Source organism: Capra hircus, chromosome 25 (assembly GCF_001704415.2).
Source record: "Capra hircus breed San Clemente chromosome 25, ASM170441v1, whole genome shotgun sequence".
Taxonomy (NCBI): Eukaryota; Metazoa; Chordata; class Mammalia; order Artiodactyla; family Bovidae; genus Capra; species Capra hircus.
This window is the reverse complement of record NC_030832.1, coordinates 42,586,456-42,607,676: the sequence shown is the minus strand read 5'-3', so window position 1 is coordinate 42,607,676 and position 21,221 is coordinate 42,586,456. Positions and strand designations below refer to the sequence as shown.

Below are 21,221 nucleotides of genomic sequence, written 5' to 3'. Positions count from 1 at the left end.
TCCCCACGAGTGCGCGGGGCCAGGAGGCAGCCACGGCCCAGCAAGGGCACGAGGGCGCAGAACCCAGACCGGGCCTGGCCCACGCCAACCACGGGCTCAGCGTAAACACGGAACGAGGGGCCGTGGGCGTGTGTCCAGCGTAACCTGGGCTGAAATGCTTTTATCTTTGAGAGAACAGAGCTGCCTGGAGTTTTGAAAACAATGTAATTGCAGCTCGGCACTCAGGCTGCTCAGGGGTTTAAATAATTCAGAGGCTGAAGCCATTCGCTGTTTATAAAACACCGTTCAGCGCCCCCAAGAGCACACGACCGAGTTTACGTTCTGACGGAGGTGTGGACCACCTTCCGTTATTTCAGGCCAAGATACTTCGGGCCGGGGCAAGGTTAACGCCCCCGAGTTCTGCACCCTCCCCCGCTCCCTCGCGCCTTCCCTCCCCATCATCGTCCGCTCTCAGCCCTCTGGAAGGAAACACAATAACCAGCTCCTCTTATAAGAAACTAACGATCGCCTATCGGTTCTTTCTCGGTCAAAGAAACTCCTCTGGCCTGTGCTCAGCACTCACTCGCGCGTCAGCCGCTGAGACGCGCGGCAGGCCGTCCATCTTGGGGCCCGCCTACGGGCAGGGGCTCTCGGCTCGACAGCTCATGCCAGGGCCGCACACCCCGAAGCACCGGCGTCTGACCGAGCCCGGGCTGGAGCGGCGCCTCTGCTGCGGGCGGCAGGGAAGGTGGGGAGCCCGTGGCAGCAAGCTGCCCGCCAGCCGCTGCCCTGGGTGGGACCTGCCCCGCAATCCGCGCCCCACGCCCGCAGGAGGCGGTGGGGCCCCCGCGTGACCGCAGGTGACTCTGGCAGGGACCACGGTCTGTCCCCACGAGGAAACCGGTGCCGGTAAACGCGTGACTGGCGTTTGGCGTTTGGTCTCCTTCCAAGGCAACGAGAGCCTCTGACTTTACAGCCTCTGGCTCAGGAAGCTCACTTCCTCATGTTTGATCAGCAGGTTTTTCTATTACACTTGAGACCTTGAACAACCTGAGGCCGGAGAATCAGGGCTTCCTCCCCGACGATGCAAATCCCAGGAGAAAAGGGTCGGGAGAAGCTGGTGGGCGACTCCTTGGCCCTGACCTCCGAGGTGGACGCTTCAGGGCACTTTTGCTGTGCTCAGCTCCAGGTGCAGACGGTCAGCCCACGTGGGGTCACCCCAACGCAGCCCTTCTAGGGGAGCCTCCATGCTGCCAGGGAACGCGGTAGAAATCCCCCAGGAAACGCCAGAGGTGCCCCGAAGGTGCCCCTCCCCCCCCCCCAGCACAGCCAAGCGAGCGGCAGGCACCCTGCTGGGAAGGGGCCTGCCAGGGGCCAGGCTCCAGGAGGGCACGGCCCTCCGGCCCCGAGCCCGACCCGCTCTCCTCCCGGGAGACCTCGCGCTCCTGCCCCGGCCTGCAGCTTGCTTCTTCCCCGGGAAATGGGGTCGGGACGTCTCTGCTCCCCCGGTGAAGCCCGAGGAGCTGCAGGGCCGCCCCGGGCAGGCAGCCTGCGCCCACTGCTCACAGCGCCCAGGGCCCTGACTCCACAGACGTGCCCTTCCCGTTGTAAAGTGGAAAAAATACTCAGAACATTGGAACGGCCAGCACAGGCAGCATCCATCCCGAATGGAATCGCGGAACCACCTGGCCACGGCCGCTTCGGAGCTGCTCCTCAGACTCTGCACTGACAGGACCCAGTCCCTCCGTCTCAGCCTGAGCCCGCTCTCCATCCCCAGAGGCTGCGACTATTAAGGATTTGGTGGAATTCTTTTTTTAATCTTCAAGGGTTTGGTTGGTTTCCTCCCGTCAGTGGTCTCACACCTTTACCGTGATGCAGCTTTGCAAACACCATGCAGCGTTGCCAAAACTGTGCAGACACACACGTGTCTCCGACCCGTCCTGACACGTGTTGACGTGCAGAGGCCTCGTCCACGTGCATCACTGGAGGCAACCCTGCACCACAGGCACCCGGGCGCGAGTCCCTTCCTGTGATGACAGATTTTAGGTTCTTTCCATCTTCTTGTCATTGTGGGAATTGCCGAAAGGACCATCCGCATCCATGTCCCTGTTTTTTTATTAACCATTTTTAAAACCGAAGTATAGTTGATTTTTATCCATCTTCCCTGGTAGCTCAGATGGCAAAGAATCTGCCTGCAATGCAGGAGACCTGGGTTTGATCCCTGGGTGGGGAAGATCCCCTGGAAAAGGGAAAGGCTACCCACTCCAGTATTCTTGCCTGGAGAATTCCATGGACTAAACATGGACAGTCCATGGGGTCACCAAGAGTCGGACATGACTGAGTAGCTAACACTTTCCTTTCATACTTGGTTTACAATGCTGGGAGTTTCGGGCGCATAGCAAAGTGATTCAGCTACACCTCTGCACTCTTTTTCAAAGTTTTCCCTTATAGGTTATTACAAGGCATGAACACAGTTCCCTGCGCTCTGCTGCAGGGCCTGCTGGCCGTCTAGCTTACATGTAGCGATGCGCATCTGCTAATCCCAAACTCCTCATTTCCCCTCCACCCCACCCCTAACCATAGTCTGTTTTCTATGTCTGTGAACATCTTTCTGTTCTGCAAATAAGTTCGTTTCTTCGGTTCCACATGCTAGTGACATCATATAGGATTTTCCTTCCTCCTCCTGGCTTTCTTCACTTCGTGCAATCACCTCCAGGCCCACGAACGTCGCTGCGAATGGCGCCGTTCATTCTTTTTATGGCCGAGTAATATTCCACTGCGCGTGTGTGCGCGCACGCGCACACCACATCGTCTGTGTCCCTTCATCTGTCGACGGACATGTCTTTGCGATCGTGACTAATGCTGCCAGGAACACAGGGGCACGCCCACCTTTTTCATTATAGTCTTGTCTGGATATATGCCCAGGCTTCTGGATCGTGTGGTGGCTCTATTTTCAGTCTATTGAGGAATCTCACGCCAACTTACAGTCCCACCAGTGGTGCAGGGGCCCCTTCTCACACCCTCCCCTAAACCACCAATGGTGCAGGGGCCCCCTTCTCACACCCTCCCCTAAACCACCAATGGTGCAGGGGCCCCCTTCTCACACCCTCCCCTAAACCACCAATGGTGCAGGGGGCTCCCTTCTCACATCCTCCCCTAGTTCATCTGTAGACTTTCTGACGACGGCCATTCTGACTGTGTGAGGTGGTCACTCCCGGTAGCTCTGGCTTGCATTCTCTAATAATGAGCAAAGTTGGAAGCATCTTTTTCGTGTGCCTGTTGGCCATCTCTGTATCCTCTGTGAAGAAACGTCTATTTAGATCTTCTGCCATTGTTGATTGGGCTGTTTGTTGTTTTTTGTGCTGAGCTCTATGAGCTGTCTGCATATTTTGGAGACTCATCCCCAGCCTATTGCATCATTCACAGGTATTTTCTCCCACTCTGCAGGCTGTCTTTTTATTTTGTTTATGGTCTCCTTTGTTGTGCGAAGGCTTTTAAGTTTAATTAGGTCCCATTTGTTCATCCTTGTTTTTATCTCCATTACTCTAGCAGATGAAGCCAAAAAGACACTGCTCAGGTTTGTGTCAGAGGGAGTTCCGCCTGGTCCCTCCAGGAGCGCTACTGCACCCAGCCTGACACGCGGGCCTTCCCTCCATCTTGAGGGCTTCAGTAGGTGGTGCTGGAGAATGTTTTGACGTCGTTCTGTTTCAGGGCTTGTCTGTTTATGCGTCTCTGGCTGGCTGGGTCTCTGCTGCTTTTGCCTGGCTTTTCTCCGGCTGCGGCGACCAGGCTTCTCACTGTGACTCCTCTCGTTGGGGAGAGCAGGCTCCGGCTCCACGGTCTCGGGCTTCAGTCCTTCCGGCTGCCCAGGGCTCTGGACACAGGCTCAGTAGCTGTGGCGCACGGACTTGGTTGCCCTGTGGCACGTGGACCCTCCTGGACCAGGGATCGGAGCTGCAACTGCTGCACTGAGCCGCCAGGAAGCCCTAACTTCACTCTCTTACAGGCAGCTGCCCGCTTTTCCCGGCGCCGCTTACTGAAGAGACTGCCTCTTCCTCATCGTGTGCTCTTGCCTCCTTGCCGCCCTAGCGCCCCAGAATCTGCGCCTTTTTTCTCCTCCTCAGCCCACAGGTTCTTAGACAAGGAGGCTGAGCCTCACTTGCCACTTGCACCCACAAACCCGCGTCCAGCCTGAGGCTTAAGGCTGAGATGTTCCCCCAGGAACTGTTTCTGGACGGTTATTCCCTGTGGTCTCCCAGGGCCTCAGCTCTGAGCCGACACTTTGCCCAGCAGGTCGCCCACCTGGCCCTTAACCAGAGCTGCTCGACACACACTCACACCCTGACCCGGAATTCCCAAGTGCCTCACACAGGTGTGGAGACGCTGCACTGCTGGGCGACTGGGCCGGGACAACAGCGCCCCATCCTGAGCCTCAGAGCAAGGCCCAAACAGAGAAAAGACGCTGCTGGGGGGCCTTTGTGACACTCCCCACCGTCAGTGGGGACGCGGTCGATGTGTCTGTCAGACCCCAGGATGAGAAGAACGGGGGACACCCACAGAGGAAACCCCCAGACAGGTCAGGAGAGACACTCGACACCGGGGCCCATGTGAGGCCTCCAGACAGACCAGCATGGGCAGAGCGGCTCCGATGGTGGACAGATGGACACACACAGCACGGAGGGGCAGAGGCAGACGCCGACAGTGCGTGTGTGCGTGTCCACGGGGACCCACACGCCTGCATGCACAGTGCGCGTGCGTGGGGGGGGCACTGCACGCACGTAAGCACGCGTGTGTGTGCACGTGTGTGCACATGTGAGCACATGTCTGCATGTGTGAGCATGTGTGTGTGTCTGCACATGCGAGTGCGTGTCTGAACCTGTGTGCACGTGTGTGTCCCAGGCGTGCACAGCGCGTGGGCAGGCACACACCCAGGATGGAGACCTTGCTGAGAAACTCCTCGTACATCCTGCGCTTCCTCAGCGTGCTGCCCTGTGGGGAGAAGTCAGAGAAGCAGTTGTTCAGACGGCTTCACGCCCCAACCCCTCCCACCTTCTCCAAAGCCCCACGTGACCCTGAACCCCTGAAAGGAGGCCCTCGGGGCGTTCCACAAGCCCCTCAAGCGAGCAGGGGCCTGAGGGGCTGCCGCCACGGAGCCCAGACCACCCACTCCCTCCGGGGTCTCACACGACGCACAGCCTCACCCAGACTCACGCGCGAAGGGGAGCCACGAGGCCGACCTTCAAGGGGCTACAGAAGCGCTGGGCCCAAAGCCCACCCCTCACCAGACATCCTCACGCCCTGACCAGCTGCCCCCCCGAGCCTCGGTTTCCTCATCTGGACAACGGGGTATCCTAATTCCTGTCCCCACAGGACTCCGTGAAGGCTAGGTGAGCAAACATCAGTGAACCGGCCTGGTGGGGGGACCCCAGCCTCCTAGCCCCGGGGCTCCACCTCCCTGTCAGCTCCCGTGATTCCCTGGTTCGGGGCCAGACCAGCATAGCAAAGGCGGCGTCTCAATTTCAGAATTCTGGAGGTTCCCGGCCTGCCCCCAAGAAGCCCAGAGACTCCCTGGGGGCCTTCATCCAGCAGAGCCCCCACAGGGCTGGGATCCAAGACGCCCTCGTAGTTGACCAAGAAGGCAGGGACCAGGCTTCTGAAGCGCTTGGTGGTGGCTGTGCAGGGGATACGGCGTCCGGGAGGCCAGCGGCAGAACCCAGGGCTCGTGGGGCCCGGTGTGTCCGCGGGCGGCAGGTCTGGACACTCACGGGGGCAGCTTGCTCAGCTCAGCACAGCCCCCAGCCGGAGCTGAGCCGCCTCAGACCCCGCCGGCCCGGAGAAAGGCGTTTCTTTGAAGGGTAATTTGTATTCCCGCTGACCTCCCGGCAGCTGCGCCCACCCACTGGAACGCAGGCGTGTTTGCCCGGCGACCCCAGACGTTAAAGCCACCACAACCGGCCCGTCCGTCTCCCGCCGCAGGGCGACGGCTGGAGGCGGCCGCCCGGGACCCTCGGGCGGGAAGATCCGCCCCACAGACAGGCCAAGGGGCCTCCCGTTGGAGCTCTCCTCCGGGGTGAGGCGGGGTTGGGGGGGGGTGCCGGCAGGACCCCCACCTGGGGGCTTGTCTGCCAGCAGCTCAGGGGGCTTCATGCCTGGTGAGATGGAGCCACACGGACCCCCGGCGCCGGGACAGGGCCTGCCCGAGGCCACTCGGGAGATGCTAGTGGGACCTGGACTCACGTCCCGAGCGCTGGCCACTGGCAGGAGCGGGCCCTGGCGCCTCCCTGGTACCTGCAGTCTCGGCCTGTTTCCACGTCTCTGCGCTGCGGTCCCGTCGGGCCGAGATCACCTACACCCGCCACGCAGCACCTACACCTCGAGGCCCCTGCGACTCCTCCAGCCACCATCCGTCACACGCCCGCCCCCCAGCACAGCAGAGCCGGACCCCCACTGACCCCAACGGATGGGCGGGGGGCAGACCACGCTTCCTGGTGGCCCGCCCCACTGCCAGCAAGGGGCACGCCCCTCCCAGCCCCGACCGCCTGGCACAGCCCGAGGCCACCCCGAACCCACTGCCCAGAGGGAGGCTCCTGCTGCTGCTCCCTGCGGGCCCAGGGGCAGGTCTGTCCTAAGATAGGAACCGAAAGCGTCCACACAGACCCCCTGCCCTGTCCCAGCCGCACGGTGTGAGCTAGCCCTGAGGACAGGCAGGGGACCTGGATCCCGGGGGACAGCAGGGCTCTGGTCAAAGCGCACACACCCCGGACAGCACTGCCGAGGACCCTGGAGGCTCCTGACCCCCAACCCCTGACTCCTGAGCCTTCGCAGCGCTCCTGCCTGCCGGGCACTCGGGGTGCAGCTTGGGGGACGGTGCGGACCCGCCAGGCTGAGGAGGCATCTACGCGGCTAAGGTGACTCTCCAAGCTAGACCGACTGCTCCGAGTGCGCTGTCCCCTACACACGAAGGCCCAGCCGGCCCTGCAGCGTGAAACAAAGCTCCCCACCACTTGCCGGCTCCCACGAGGAGTGGGCCCTAGGCTCCGTGGCCCCACCTCACGGATGGGAGCAGGGGCCCAAACACGTGGGGCGGGGGCCCAGGACACGGTCCCGAGGGTCTTGGGTCACCCTGGGCAACCGGGGCTCTGGAGCCCCCGGCCCAGCCTCTGCAACAGGATGCTACACACACCAGCTCCAACTGGGGCCTCATGAAAGAGTCAGGGAGAACAAGCATTCCTGGCGCTCGGAGGAGAGAAGTCTGGGGGCCCTGGGCCCTGTCCGGGGCCCCGGGGAGAAGGCCCCACTCTGCTCAGAAGCGGCAGGTATGGCTGGTCTCACCAAGCTCCATCCATCCGTCTGTACCACGCAGAGCCAGGGCACGTCCCGGACGGGTGTGCTTGGGTTCAAAGGTGGGTGGTCCTCTCCCTGGAGACAGCAGCCCCCACCCGGCATCCCCCACGCATGTCCAGCTCAGGCTCCATTCATCACGCGGCAGGCACACCCGCATCCGCTCAGGCCGCAGTCTGATGCAGAAACGGACGCCGTCACGGACACTCCCTTCCGAGTGGGCCGCACTGTCATTTTCCTCCCGAAACGCAGGGCTCCGCCGGCTCCAGGCACGGCCACGGCTATTCTTAGTGCCCAGGGACCCAGAATTAAAACAGAGGAAGCACCGGCTGCCTTGGTGGTTTGGGAACTTCCCTGAATATAAGGTTCCAGGCACAGAAACCCCACAGCCAAGAACGACTGGGTATGGACGGCAGTAAAGGAACAATGGCTTATGCAACGGGGCCAGGTGCACGGAGCCGCCAGCACGGGGGAGGGCGCCCTCGGGGGAGGCAGGACCGGGCAGGTTTGAGGCCAAAGAGAGGGGGCCGCATTCCTCAAGGACGTGCCTCGCTGGGCAGGGCGGGGCAGGGCCTCCGGGCACACGGCGGGCGCCCAGCGGATGACCCCAGAGTGTGTGGACGAGGGGCTGCATGAAACAGAGGCCTCCAGGACTGAACTGGACCCCAGCGCATCACAAGGACCAGGCACGACAGTGGGACCCTCTAGAGGGGCCCCCAGGGCCAGACCGCTGTGCAGGCTCAGACGGGACTGAGCACGCAGGGCCTGTCCTAAACATCCTGGAGCCCCCACCACAGTCTCCCCAAAGCCGCAGAGCTCAGCTGGTCTTTGGGAGACGACCGAGGCCTGAGGACCCGTGGCAAGGGCACGTGCAGCCCCCGGGTCTCCTGGCACGGCGTTCCTTCAGTGACCTCCCTCCAGGCTGGCAGGGCCCCTGGATTGCAGGCCCACAGGAGTCTGCTCCGAGCAGACACCTTCCCCCACCGCTGGGGGCTGCCCTCAGCCCAGGCCCGCCAGCACCACCCTTACCAGCCCAGAAAAGCACCCGGGCCAGCGGTCACCCAGGGAAGGTGATAGCCAAGGAGCGTGACTCCCTCGACGAGCCGGCACTCGGCTCCCAGGGGCCGCAGGCCGGGGCCCTGGGCCATGAGGGGACTCCCCCAGACCAGCGCAGCCGGCCAGGGCCTCCCGACTCCCCCCACCCTGCCCAGTCCAGAAGGCTCTCCGCCCTCACCCGGAAGGCTCGGGGTGGCCCCTGCCACTCCTCTGCCCACACCCCTGCAGGGGCGCCTGGCAGTGGGGGTCTGAGTCCAGGACCCCCGGGGGCTGAGGGCCCAAGGACCCAGCCCTCCCACCACCGCCTCCTGCCCTGAGACCCGGCATCCTGGCCACCTCCCCACTGGTCCACACACATGCCAGCCAGGCCTGCACCCCAGGGCCTCTGCAGCGGCTGCCCCCACTGCGCAGACACTCTCCTCCCGGACGGCCAAGGGCTCCCAGCTGCAGGCCTCTCTCAACACCGCCTTGTCACAGGGGACCTTGGGGAGGGGGCTTCGGGCTTTCTGTGAAGCAGTGGGCCCTGCCCCCACCTACCCTTCTGCTCCGTCACCCTCTTTGGAGACTGTCGCCAGGAGACACGTCTGCTCTGCCATCCCCTCCCCCAGCACATCAGCCTCCCCGCCCCTGGCAGGCCCCAGCAGAGGAGCAGGCAGTGAGTGTGCGGGATGAACGCTGAGTGGGCAGGGGAAGGCCCAGCCGCCACTGCCTGGGAAGGGCCCCCTCCGCCCAGGAGCTCATCTCCAGAGCCCTCGGAAAACACGGGCCCTGTTGTTCCCAACAGCCCCACCGTAGCACAGGCGTGCACGCCTACGCCCAAAACGGGAGGAGAAGAGGTGGCTCCACGTAAGAAAACCTAAGATGACTGTCGCCCAGTAAGGAAGCCGAGAGGCCTGTGTCCTGCCCAGGGCTGTGGTCCCCCCACTGTCCCAGCAGTCGCTGGGCTCCTCCCGGGAACTCACTCCACCCCCTTGAGGAAAATTACCTTACAGCACAGAAAGGCAGCTGGAGCTCCAGCCATCACCACCACACTCCAGACTGTTGTGAGGAGAAGGGGAAGGAGAGCAAAGGGGCCCCCAGCTGCCTGCCTGTCTTTTGGGTAAATTTCCAGAACCCCCCCAACACCCGCCCCCATCTCATCCCGCCTCATCCCACAACCAGGGTTCCTGTGAGATGCTTGGCAGGTGTCAGACTCAACTGGTGCCCTCCCAGCCTGGTGGGGCACCCCTGAGGCACCGCTCACTCACTCACCATGAGGATCCGCCGGTAGCTGTCCCGGTCAATGCCCCAGAGCTTGAGGTCCGTCTTGGCCTTCACGGTCGCTGCCCTGGGGGTGCCATAGATGAGGGCCAGCTCCCCAAAGCTCCCGCCTTCACTGATGCTGGTCACCCACTCTCCGTTCACGTACACCTGCAGGGGTCAGGGGACAGTGTCGGGGGTCAGGGGACAGTGTCGGGGGCCAGGGGTCAGGGGACAGTGTCGGGGGCCTGGGGTCAGGGGACAGTGTCAGGGGCCAGGGGTCACCCACCCTCTGCCCACACACTCCTGCAGGGCACGGGGCCTGGGGGCCGGGGTCACACTGTCACTTGCTGCATGGGGAGCCCTCCACAGCACCCCCGGGGGGGCAGGAGGTCCCTGCACCCCAACGTGGGACTCGGCTGTGCTCTGCCCAGCCCAGGACCAGCCAAGGTGCCTACCTCATGCCCAGCCCCGCCCGGACCGAGGCTGGACAGGCACAAAGATGGAGGTGCTGTCAGCGCTGCCCCCAGCCAGGCCCCCGGCGGACGCACCACTCAGGACCCCCACCTCCCAGGCCAGGCTGCACTCCACTCCTCACCCGGAGACCCCAGCAGGCGCCACCCTGTCAGGATGCTCGCGCCCCACCCAGGTGACCCCTCCAACCCAGCTGCCTCGTTCACAAGCTGCCCTCCCGTCCGTCCCAGGCTCCAAGTAGCAGCCTGGCCCTCGATCACCTCCACCCGCAGGCCCCGCGGCCCCCCCCCCCGGGGCCCCCCCGCCCCTCGGGCAGCGCCCAAGCACCCAGGCCTGCTGTCAATGGGAGCGGAGGCCAGCGCCCAGGGCTGAGCCCGGAGGCGGACAAGGTTCCCCTTCAGCTGGCGAGGGCGGTGGCCCCGTACAGTGTCGTGACTGTGTGCTGGCTGTAGGTCCGCGTCCTGCCAGAATGGCCCGGATTGTTCATTATGTGGACTCGCTCACTATCAACTAACACAACCTCTGTTCATCGCCTCGGTGTCAATGAGCTTAGAGAATGGCTCCCATTGGCAAAAAGCGTGCGTGTTGGGGAAGAATGGACTGCGGCGAATCATGGAAGCGATTCTTGCCGACTCAATGGCGCATTATCTTGGCCAAGACTGAGGCTCAGACTCGCCAGTCTGTGGACGCCACGCCGGTGATACTGTGTGCGATATGAGCAGGGTGGGGAGAAGGGCTGGCCCGCTGCGCACAGGGCACTGGGGGTGCGATACGACAGGCGGGGACCTCCTCCCGCGAGCGCCGGCCCGCCCAACCCCGCCAGGAGCCAGGAGACACAGCAGCTCCCACGCAGCGAGGCCCTGGGGCCAGGGCGAGGCCCGTCCTCCCATAGGGAGGGCGCGTATCTGCCAGGCTCTGCCCCAAGACGCTCTCCACCGGTGTGTCCCTGGAGACTCCGGTTGTCCCAAAGGGACCAGAGTCCACGCAGAGGTAGTCATGGCGACCGGGGCCCGGCCCGGATGGCCCTCCGCAAACAGGGCTCACATGTCCGCAGAGCGCACGGGGCTCGCACGTTGTGTCTGCAGAGCGCACGGGGCTCACATGTCGTGTCTGTAGAGCCCGCGTGGGGCTCGCGCGTCTGTAGCGCCCTCTCTGCCTGGACACGCCCCCATGTGCGCAGCGCCGAGCTCTCCCGCCACCCAGCTCAGGCGCTGAACGTCTCCGGGCGCCAGGATCTCCCAGGACTCTCCCGCGCTCCGTGCCTGAGGGTGTCCATGGGGCAGCTGGCCTGGGCCCCCGCGCTGCGCTCTGAGTGCTGGGTTTGGCCCATGGTTCTCACGGCCGCACCAGCACCACCTGTGGGTGATGGACGCCGCCCAGCCTCAGCTCCGACGTGGCCGTGAACCTCCTGGCGGGTGACTCAATGCCCTCCTCTCTCACGCGTGAGGCAAGGTGGGGACCCCCAACCCACTGAGCAGCACCCCCAGTCTGCAACAGCTCGCCCTCCCCCTTGGCTCCGGGTCACCACAGCGCCGCGGCCTCGCGGGAACAAGGAGCCACTGCCTCGGGTGCCTGTGGGGCGGGCCGGCCGCCCCGTCACCCTCGACGAGACAGGGCCCCCGGGAGCAGGGCAGGTGCTTAGCAGCCCCACTTCCCCAGGGTGCACCCCAAAGAGAGGGCAGGCAGCTGCACTCCAGGCACACCCCAGCAAGGGCACCCGGGCCGGAGCGTGTCCCTGGGGGCCGTGAGGACCCCTTTCCTCGCAGAGCCCCGACCGCATCCTCAGAGGCGTCAGAGAAAAGCATTGTGTGGAGCCGAGGAGGGGCCAGGCCGCCCCCCGAGCACAAAGGCCCATCCTTCTCGGGACACTGGCTGCTGTTAGCACGGCCGCGCAGCGCCCGGCCCCAGCCCGGCTGGCACGCAACGGGCTCCCCGGGCTCGGCTGCATTTTTGTTGCTCCCTCTTGTGTAGGGGAGGGGTGGGAGGCTGCGCTGGCTGCACCCACGCTCCCGCCGCCGCTGCAGGTCTCCAGGCAGACCCGGCGCCCCTCCCGCTGTTCCCGCCGGCTTATTCCGCCACTGTCACCCAAGGTCACCCCAGCACGGGGGCGCCCTGCGTGTTCTCACCGCCGGCTTCAGCAGCAGGAAGTACGCGGATTCCAGTTCACAGGGGCTCACTGACCAGCGGCTCAGCGGTGATTATCCAGGTGTGACCGTCCTCAAGGCTTCCCTGGGGGCTCAGCTGGTGAAGAGTCCGCCCGCAACGCGGGAGACCTGGGTTCTACCCCTGGGCTGGGAAGAGCGCCTGGAGAAGGGAAAGGCTGCCCACTCCAGGGTTCTGGCCTGGAGAAGTCCATGGACTGTAGTCCATGGGGTCGTGAACAGTAGGACACGACTGAGTGACTTTTTCACTTTCAACCGTCCTTAAAACAAGCTGCAGGCACCGGAGAGAAAGGAGGAAGAGGATCCAGGGAAGAGCCACCGTACGAGACTGTTGAGGGGAGACTCGAGCCCAGCCCAAGGGGTCCTGTGCAAAGACCAGGGGTGAAGAGAGCTGGAGGCAGATGGGCCAGGACGTGCAAGAAGCCGGAGGCAGGACTGGACTCGGAGGATCCGAATGCAGTAAGACCATGTGGGGAGGCCATGCAGAGAGGCCACGTGGGGGGCCACGAGGTGCAGGCCACACGGGGAGGCCACGGGGTGCAGGCCACATGGGGAGAGGTGTGTCTCGGGAACGCTGAAGGTTCCGGCAGGGCTGAGGCCAGCTCACAGCCAGGACGCGTCCCCGCTACAGCTGGAGCCCAGCTTGGGCCAACCAGAGGGGAGCAGGGGTCAGCGAGGGGACCCCAGACGCTGGCCAGTATGCTTGACGGGTGGTCTGCAGACCAGGTGCACAGCATCACCTGGGAACCTGCCCCCCAACAATGACCTATCAACCCAGAGCCCCAGGGGTGTGGCCCAGGACGCCACAGGTAACGCTGATGCCCACCCACCATGGACCAGCTCCTGTTCCAACTTTGGACAGAGGTGGAGGTGGCGACTGAAGACACAGCAACCTGCTTGATGACACCCCCAAAGCAGAATCACCCTCATTGGGGGGGCTTCAGACGGTCCCAGCCCCACCGATCCGGATAGCGAGAACACATGAGGCTGCCTGCCCGCCTGCTCCTACCCACAAGGACCCTTCAGTTCAACATGCGACGCCACAGAAAATAGAAAATCCTCTGAAGCAACCGGGTAAGTGGAGACAGACAGTCACCAAGTGATCCACTCACTGGAGGGGGTGGAGTCCTTCAACCTCAGACCCGCCCCTCCTGCAGGTATTTCCCAGGTAACCCAGAGCCACCTGGGCGAGGAAGCAAGCCGGGCGTGCCAGCCGCTGTTGTTTTTGGTTCCACAGGCGACGAGAAAAGTTAACGGCCCAGCTCCGCCGTGTCCCGGGCTCCCGCCACAAAGAGCGGGAGTGTCTGGGCAGGTGAGCCCAGGCCTGCAGCCGCTCTTCCAGGGTAAACCGGGTCACGAGCCTCAGGCCTCTTTAGTCCAAGAGCCTGGCGGGGTCGGGGGCTGACCGGCCCATTTTGCTTGAGAGCAGCTCCCCCAGGCCTCTCTGCTGGACCCCATCTGCGGAGCCTGAGCCACGTGGGTGATGACGTGGGGTCAGCATCCTCTCCCCGGTGACCGGCCACCAGCTCGGTTCACTCCGTGGACCTGCCACGCTCTCGGCCCTCCCTTGCAAACCTCACACTCCCCAGGGGTCCACAGGCAGGACCCCATCGGGCCCGTCCCGTCTGGAGGGCCACGTGCTCCAGGGTGACCATGCAGCCTGGCAGGGGCCCATCGTTGGGCGTGCATAAGGGCTGACGCCCTCCCCAAGCTCTCATCACATCACCAGCACCACGGGGCGCTCTGGGTCACCTGTTCCCCAATTCCAGAGCGGCCTCTGGCCACAATGGGGTCTCCAGGACCCCCTCAGAGACCTGAGAGGGTGAAGGGCCCCCAGTCGCCCCCTGTGGGTGAGGCACTGCAGGAGAGCTTCACAGCCAGTTGGGGGCCACGGCCGCTCTGCATCTAGGAAGTGGCCAGCCAGCAGACGGCACCCAGAGCAGGACGCCCAGGTCCCCACACGGCCCGTCGTCCACAGCAGCACTGGTTACGGTGGGAGCCACGCGGCGGGCATGCTCGCTGATGAGCAAGACGGGGGTCCTCTCCGTGACTCCTCTCCGTGACTCAGCGGACAGGCCCGGAGCTCCACCACCTGCAGCACGTGGCCCAACCTTGGGAGGCGCCGCTCAGTGGGATGAGCCCAACCCAGGGCAGACGCCGTGTGCTTCTGCTTCTGCGGGGCCCCTGGAAGCGCCAGGCTCACAGTGATGATGGAACACGGGGGATGGGGGCAGGGGCTGGGGGAGGGCCCGGGGTTAGACGTTAATGGGGACAGAGTCTCGGTCTGGGGAGATGAGAACATTCTGGAGATGGCGGTGGGAGAGCCGTGTAGCAGCGTGAACGTGCTCATGGCCCCGAACTGGACTCTAAAGGTTAAGACGGCGGCTTCCACTGTGTGTGTGCTTTACCGACTGAAAAAAAACCCAGAACACCAGGCGAGCAGACTGACCAGCCGTGACCCGCGGAGCCAGACGGCCCGGGGTGCCCTGTCCCCCGAGCCCCCACCTCCGGAGGCTGGACGCGGCCGTGCCCACAGACGTCTGGTGAGGCGGGAGGGGCCCTGGGCCGGGGCAGAGCATGGGGTGTGGCAGGCTCCCCCCAGGAGGCCCCAAAGCACCAGGTGCCCGGACGTCCGGGTGGGGAGGAACAGCACTCCTGAGCCACGAAGCTGGCCGTGGACGCCCTTCCAAGTGCTAATGCTACGTTCCATGAATAAGACAAATTGGGAGATATTTTTATACTTAGGAAGAAGGATTATAGCTCTCGGCGGTACACACACTGCGGCCGGCACCGTCCGCATCTCCCTGGAAAACCGTAATTTAAACCGAGCTGGTGCTTCTGGCATCCGGTCAGCCGGCCGCTGCCACCAGGGCACTGCTGGTCAGGGGGCAGCGTTCAGCCCGCAGAGGGGGCTCTGGATGGCCACCCCCAACCCCTCCTGTTAAAGGCAGAGTGGGGCCTCTGGGGAGGCCTGTGTCTTGGGGGCTTCAGGGTCACAGTGCAGTGGTCCCAGCCTCTGCTCCCCACACCCCTTCAGAGGCCCCCGAGACCCTCACACACGTCCGGTCTGCGGTCCGCGGTCACTTCCCCGCCCCCGAAGGCAGGGCCAGAAGCATGGCTCCAGGCCGGGAGAAGCTGCACTTTCAGACCCGGAGCAGGGACGACAGCCACGGTTAGGACGCGTCTGGCAACTCTCTTCCTGGGTTCCTGACGGACCACCTCTGGTCCTCCGCACGGGGCCGCCCCCACGGCCCACACCTCAGGCTCCCAGCCACCCCGCACCCACCGGCCGCTGGAGGAGCCGCTGAGGCCGACACAGGAATGGCCTTGCAGTCACCACCTTGCCCCATCTGGGCCTACGGCCCAAGCTGGAGACCGCAGCCAGGAGGCGGCATCCGCCCACGGGCCTGAGCATCTGGGCTCCAGGAGGCTCCATGATAACCTCCTGGGCTGACACAGAAACGCCACGGCTCAGGCACGCGGGCCCAGGTCTGCGTGGAGGACGCAGGCCGAGGGTCACGTCTCAGGGACCCCAACAACCTTCAGGTTCCTAGAATGACAAGGACGGGACTCTGGGCCACAGGGCGGCCATGCCCGTGTCTGCTGGCCAGGGAAAACCCAGGCTTGATCGTCTCAACTCTCAGGGAGCCCCACGCCCTGGGGGAGCCCGGTGGCTCTGCCTGGGTGGGGTCTTAAAGGATGGATAGGAGTTTGCAAGGCACGGCAGGAATAAGAATAGGACAGGACGGCCAGAGGCTCCCTGGGAACTGCCTTCTTGGCCATCTCCCCCACCCTCACGCACCCCGGGGGCAGGGCCGTGTCCCCAAGAGCGTATCCTCAGGGCTCTGCAAGGGCCCAGCAGAAGACAAGCGCTCGCTCAACATCTGAGCCAGAAAATGAGGGCCAGATGGAGGGCAGAGGAGAGGAGAGGAGGCGCAGAGGCCGAGGAGCCGGAGGAGCCGGCAGGGCTCAGGCCCCGAGTGACCTGGGCCCGGGCCACGAGTCCGCACCCCTGTGGGGGCCCCAGGCGGCCGGGTCCGAGGCGCTGTAGCCCGTATGTCTCGCTGCGGCTGGCTCTGGGACCGGCTGGCAGCCGGAGTCGGCCCAGCCTGTGGCCTCCCCCACCACCTCCCCTGGGGCCCTCCCTCCGGCTCCCGCCTCAGTTTCCTCTGTCGGGGGAGACAGGATGGCTCCCGCCCAAGGACTCCTCCAGGCCCGAGCCCAGGACGAGAGAAACCCCGAGCCCGTGCAGCTCGCGCAGAGGTCCCCACACTGTCACCTCCTGTGGCTCCAGAAGCTGAGGGCCGCAGCCACGTGGACACAGGCTCGCTGCTGGGGGACATGGGGAGAAAGTGCCCCCTACCTGGGATGCCCGGCTGGCCGCCGCTCCAAGGATGGGCAGGCAGGGGAGCCAGGGGCCTCGAGGACACGCCCTGACCCTGCGGGACCCGGGGACATACTCACCCTGCGTTTGGGGGGCAGGGGGCCGCAGTCCATGCAGAGGCAGCCTTAAATAGACGCCCCAGGATCAGGCGCCCAAGCTGGACTGAATCAGGGCCACAGGCAGAGCCTCAGGGGAGGCGGACGGCTGGCAGCCCGTGTGGGGGCCACGCTTACCGAGTGACAGGGAGGCAGGAGGGGGCGCGGGAGGGCGGGCGGCAGCACAGGCTGAGCCGCACGCTCGGAGGAGCCCGCGCGGGGCCCCAGGGGAGGTCGGGGCTCGGCCTGCGGTCAGGTGACGGAGGAGGTGTTTCTGCAAAAAGAGCCTGGGTGTCCCCGCCGGAGACATGGCAGTAAAGAGAGGACGCGAACACAATCGGAGGGCACGGCATCCCGGGACGGACGCAGCCTGGTTCCACCGCAGAGCCAGGGCCACGAGGCCCCTGGGCGTCCAAAGCGCGTGCGCCACGCCGGCCTGCCGCGTCGCGGGCTCCAGCTGCAGCAGAGCTGCCCCCTCGGGGCCCTGGGGCCGCGGTCGGCTCGGCGGGCACTGACGGCAGGGGCCGTGGCCGGGCTGACACCAGCCGCCCTCGCCCCACTCTGCTTGGACGCGCCTGCAGTATCTCCTACGTGAACTCTGTTGCTTCTGGACTGAGAAACTGGAAACATACCACCCAGAACGACCTTCTCTAGACCCGAGAGTGGGCACAGACAGGTGCTGCCGGCCCGAGAATGCTGGGGATACTCACGTCCACCTCTCCCTGGTCGATCACGTAGAAGTTGTCCCCTTCGTCCCCTGCGAGGGAAGGAAAACAGACGCGTGATGTGAGCAAGGCGGGCTCTCGTCTTTCTGGTAACAAACCACCTTACGACGTTGCTTCCCAGACCTCCGCCCAGCAAGGCCGAGTCTCACCCATCTTTAAAAATCTGTAAGTGGGAGCTGTGCGTACGAAGGTGCGGAACGCAGTGACCTACTTCACACTCGCCAGGAAACGGATTCCGCAGTCAGGCTGCAGAGAGTCCTCTCCCAACACCACTGACAGCTGAAGTCCGCGGCTGTCGAGCCTCCAGGACTCAACACAGCTCCTCAATATTTCTAACCACGAGAAGGTCCCCCGTGGCTCAGCAGTAAAAAGAATCTGCCTGCTGACGCAGGGGAGACGCAAGCTCGATCTCTGGGTCGGGAAGATCCCCTGGCGGAGGAGATGGCTGCCCACTCCAGTATTTGCCTGGATTAATGCCATGGACGGAGGAGCTGGGCGGGCTGCAGCCCGTGGGGTCGTAAAGAACCAGACGTGACTGAGCGCTGAGGTTGTCAGAGCATATTAGCACACACTAACTTGTGAAGCGGACTGTTATGCAGGGTCATAATGACCTGTCTCGAGGACAGACAATAAGAGTTTCGTGATAAATACATTCGTAAGTAAATAACCAACCCTTCGCGGGGGCTCCGGCCCCGGGGAGGAGGAGCTGGCGGCGTACCTTGCTGTATGACAGTCTCCCCGGCGATGTGTGTGACGGGGAACATGGCGTCGAAGATGTCGCTGCAAAAGAAAGCATGGCGTGTGGGGGCCATGGGGGCGCTGGGGGCCGCCCTGCCCTCCACGCGGCTCCTGCTCCCCGGCTCGGAGGCGATGGAGACCCCAGGGACCCGCCAGCCCTGGGCTCAAGGCCCCTCGTCCTGCGCAGCCTGAGGATTTATGAAGACGGGATCATTTGGGACAGACTCCACTCACAGAAGACAACGCAGATGGGGGCCGTTCCCACAAGGACACGGCGACCAGTCCTGACGCCTTTTCTACCTCTTTCCATCTAAGGGAGCTGAGATGCTGGACACAGAAACGGGAAGAAACCAGACTCTCTTAACTGCTCGCTCGATGGGCACAGAGGCTCGAGGCTGGCTCCCCACCGGGCAGCCTGGCTGTTTCGTCTCCCGAGTCTGCTGTGAGATGGACCCTCAAGCGGGATGGGGGTGCAGGGAGCCGGGGACACCCTGCCGGCCGGGGGAGCGTCCACAACCGCCCAGGAGCCTCCTCTGGACAGCAACCAGGCGCAAAGGCCAGGGTCCGGACACCGGAACCTAACCACCAACCCCCATCCCTGGGAGGCCACCCACCCCCGGGCACCTGTCTCCCCAGAAGAGAAGCAAGACTCGGGGCCCCTTGGGCAGAGGGCTCTCAGTGGTCTTGGAAACGGGCCAGTGGAGGAGCCCCCAGGAAACAGACACGGGCCGGAGACCCAGCCCGCCTGCACCCGCCCGCTCCCCGGGCCCAGGAAACAAACACGTCTGAAAGCCGTTGCTTTCGTCTATTTAAATGCTTCTTTGTCTCCCTGGAGGCGGGGGAGCAGGTGAGGGAGGGTGGGGTGCAGGAGCCCCCAGACCGACCCGCACGGATGCCTTCCTCTGCTGGGCTGAGTCCCGCTCCTGCCTGCAGACACACCTCAGCCCCTGAGACCCCCTCCCCGACACTGTCAGTGGGGATGAAAATCGGTGCCACCACTCTGAGAACAGTATGGAGGTTCCCGAAAAAGAATAAGAGCAGAGCTGCCGTATGATCCCGCAATCTCACTCCTGAGAGCGGGACTGGAGAGAATTCTGAGTCGAAGAGACACGTGCAGCCCAACATTCACAGAAGCAGTGTTTACGACAGCCGAGACGTGGAGGCAACCCAAGCACCCATCAGCAGAGGAAGGGACAAGGAAGGCGCGGTGTGCTTATACGACCGAGCGTCATCGCTGTTTCTGTTGTCCAGTTGCTCGGTCGTGTCCAACTCTTCGCAACCCCATGGACTGCAGCACGCCAGGCCTCCCTGTCCTTCACCATCTCCCAGAGCCTGCTCAAACTCATGTCCATTGAATCAGCGATGCCATCCAACCATCTCATCCTCTGTCGTCCCCTTCTCCTCCTGCCCTCAGTCTTTCCCAGCGTCAGGGTCTTTTCTACCCTGGAATATTACACAGCCATAACAAACAATGAAAGAATGCCATCTGCAGCAACGTGGACGTATCTGGAGAGCTTCACGCTAAGTCAGATTTTAAAAATGCCATATAATCTTACTTATATATGGAACCTGGAAAACATAGCACACCAGTGAATATGACAAGACAGCAGCTCACTCAAAGGCACAGAGAGCTGGTGGCTGCCAGTGGGGAGAGGGGGCAGTGCAGGGGGAGAGAAGGGAAGAGGCACAAGCCGCCACGCAGACAATGAGAGGCCGCAGGGAGGCAGAGCACGGGGCGCGCAGCCAGCGCCCTGCAGTGACTCTAGATGGAACATCTCCCTTAAATGCGGGCCACTATGCTGCACACCCGGAACACAAATCATAAATCGACTGGAGCTCAATTAGACAAACTGCACTGATGGATCCCAACTCGGCACATTTCTGGGAAAAAAAAAGACTCTTGCAAACAGAGCCACTCCACCTTGGGCTTGTTATTCTCAGCCCAAGAGCAGTTTAGATGTTCGTCACAGCTAATTCCAACAGCACAGACGTTTTGGCTTTTATTTTAAATCTAAACCCCACTGCCCAAGTGCCATTTTAAAATAAGGCTAGTCCTTGACTTGCAAGTAAATGTTCGGAGCGCATCCTGCTGGTAAGTTACTTGCTTTGACCTTGGAAACCAGACATCCAAAGCCACTATGGTCAAGCCAGGGGCCAAGGCCACCGAGCAAGGCGCTTGGGAAAACAATCCTGAGACGAGGAGGGAAGGGGCTGGCTGGGACGGGGCTGGGCCTCAGCCCTGAGGTGCCCCCCACCTGGGGGGTGGGCGCTGGGCGTGCCTGGTCCCGCTTCCTGGAACATCCACCCCCGGGAGGGCCGCACCTCGCTGACACCTTCCAGGCCGTGATGGGCTCCCTGCCACCTGCTGTCCCCATCCCGGCAGAAGCCAGAGCCTGGCCCTGCAGCCCTGGGGTGAAAGCAGATTGCCACGGAAACCAGGCCTTGTCTGGAGACCACCTCTGCAGATGAGGAACATTCTCTTTGATGGTCGGAGAGCCCCCACTCCTGGGGTGAAATATCAGCCAAGTTCTTCCAGCCTCTGTGACCCAACTTCAAACCTGCTCTCAGGACGGCTGGCCTACCGGATTTGACTACGTGGAGCTGGGGGCTTGGCGTGCCCCAAACCCCAGGGCCCAGCAGAGGGGCTCTGCGGTGGCCTGGACCAGCCTGGGCGGTACCGTGGCTCCCGCTGCCTCCGACGGTCATGTGAGCGCCGCTGGGAGCCGCCGGCGTCTTAAAGCCCAGATGCAGGTTAGTGGCCCTGAGTTCATAGCAGTGGGGCTCGCTCTTGTTGAAGAGCCCTCCCCCTTCTCCCTTCCTCCCCGGGCTCTGGGGCTCATCCTGAGATTTGAGAGGCTTCCTTTTGGCTGTGGGCTCCCCTGAGGGCTCAGCTGGTAAAGAAACTGCCTGCAACGCAGCAGACGTGGGTTCGATCCCTGGGTGGGGAAGATCTGGAGAAGGGAATGGCAGCCCACCCCAGTATTCTTGCCTGGAGAATCCCATGCACGGAGGAGCCCGGCCGGCTCCA

The 21,221-nt window shown here is 63.5% G+C and overlaps 1 protein-coding gene across 1 annotated transcript in view; it reads right to left on the bottom strand.

The window, feature by feature from the left end:
• Positions 1–18,267, bottom strand: part of PRKAR1B (protein kinase cAMP-dependent type I regulatory subunit beta) — a 30,912-nt gene extending 12,645 nt beyond the window's left edge. The window contains exons 1-4 of the mRNA XM_018040013.1: positions 18,174–18,267; positions 17,441–17,487; positions 9,628–9,786; positions 4,908–4,968 (exon numbers count right to left, since the gene is read on the bottom strand). Coding sequence (XP_017895502.1) covers positions 4,908–4,968; positions 9,628–9,786; positions 17,441–17,487; positions 18,174–18,267 — 361 coding nt within the window. The remainder of the gene's footprint in view (positions 1–4,907; positions 4,969–9,627; positions 9,787–17,440; positions 17,488–18,173) is intronic.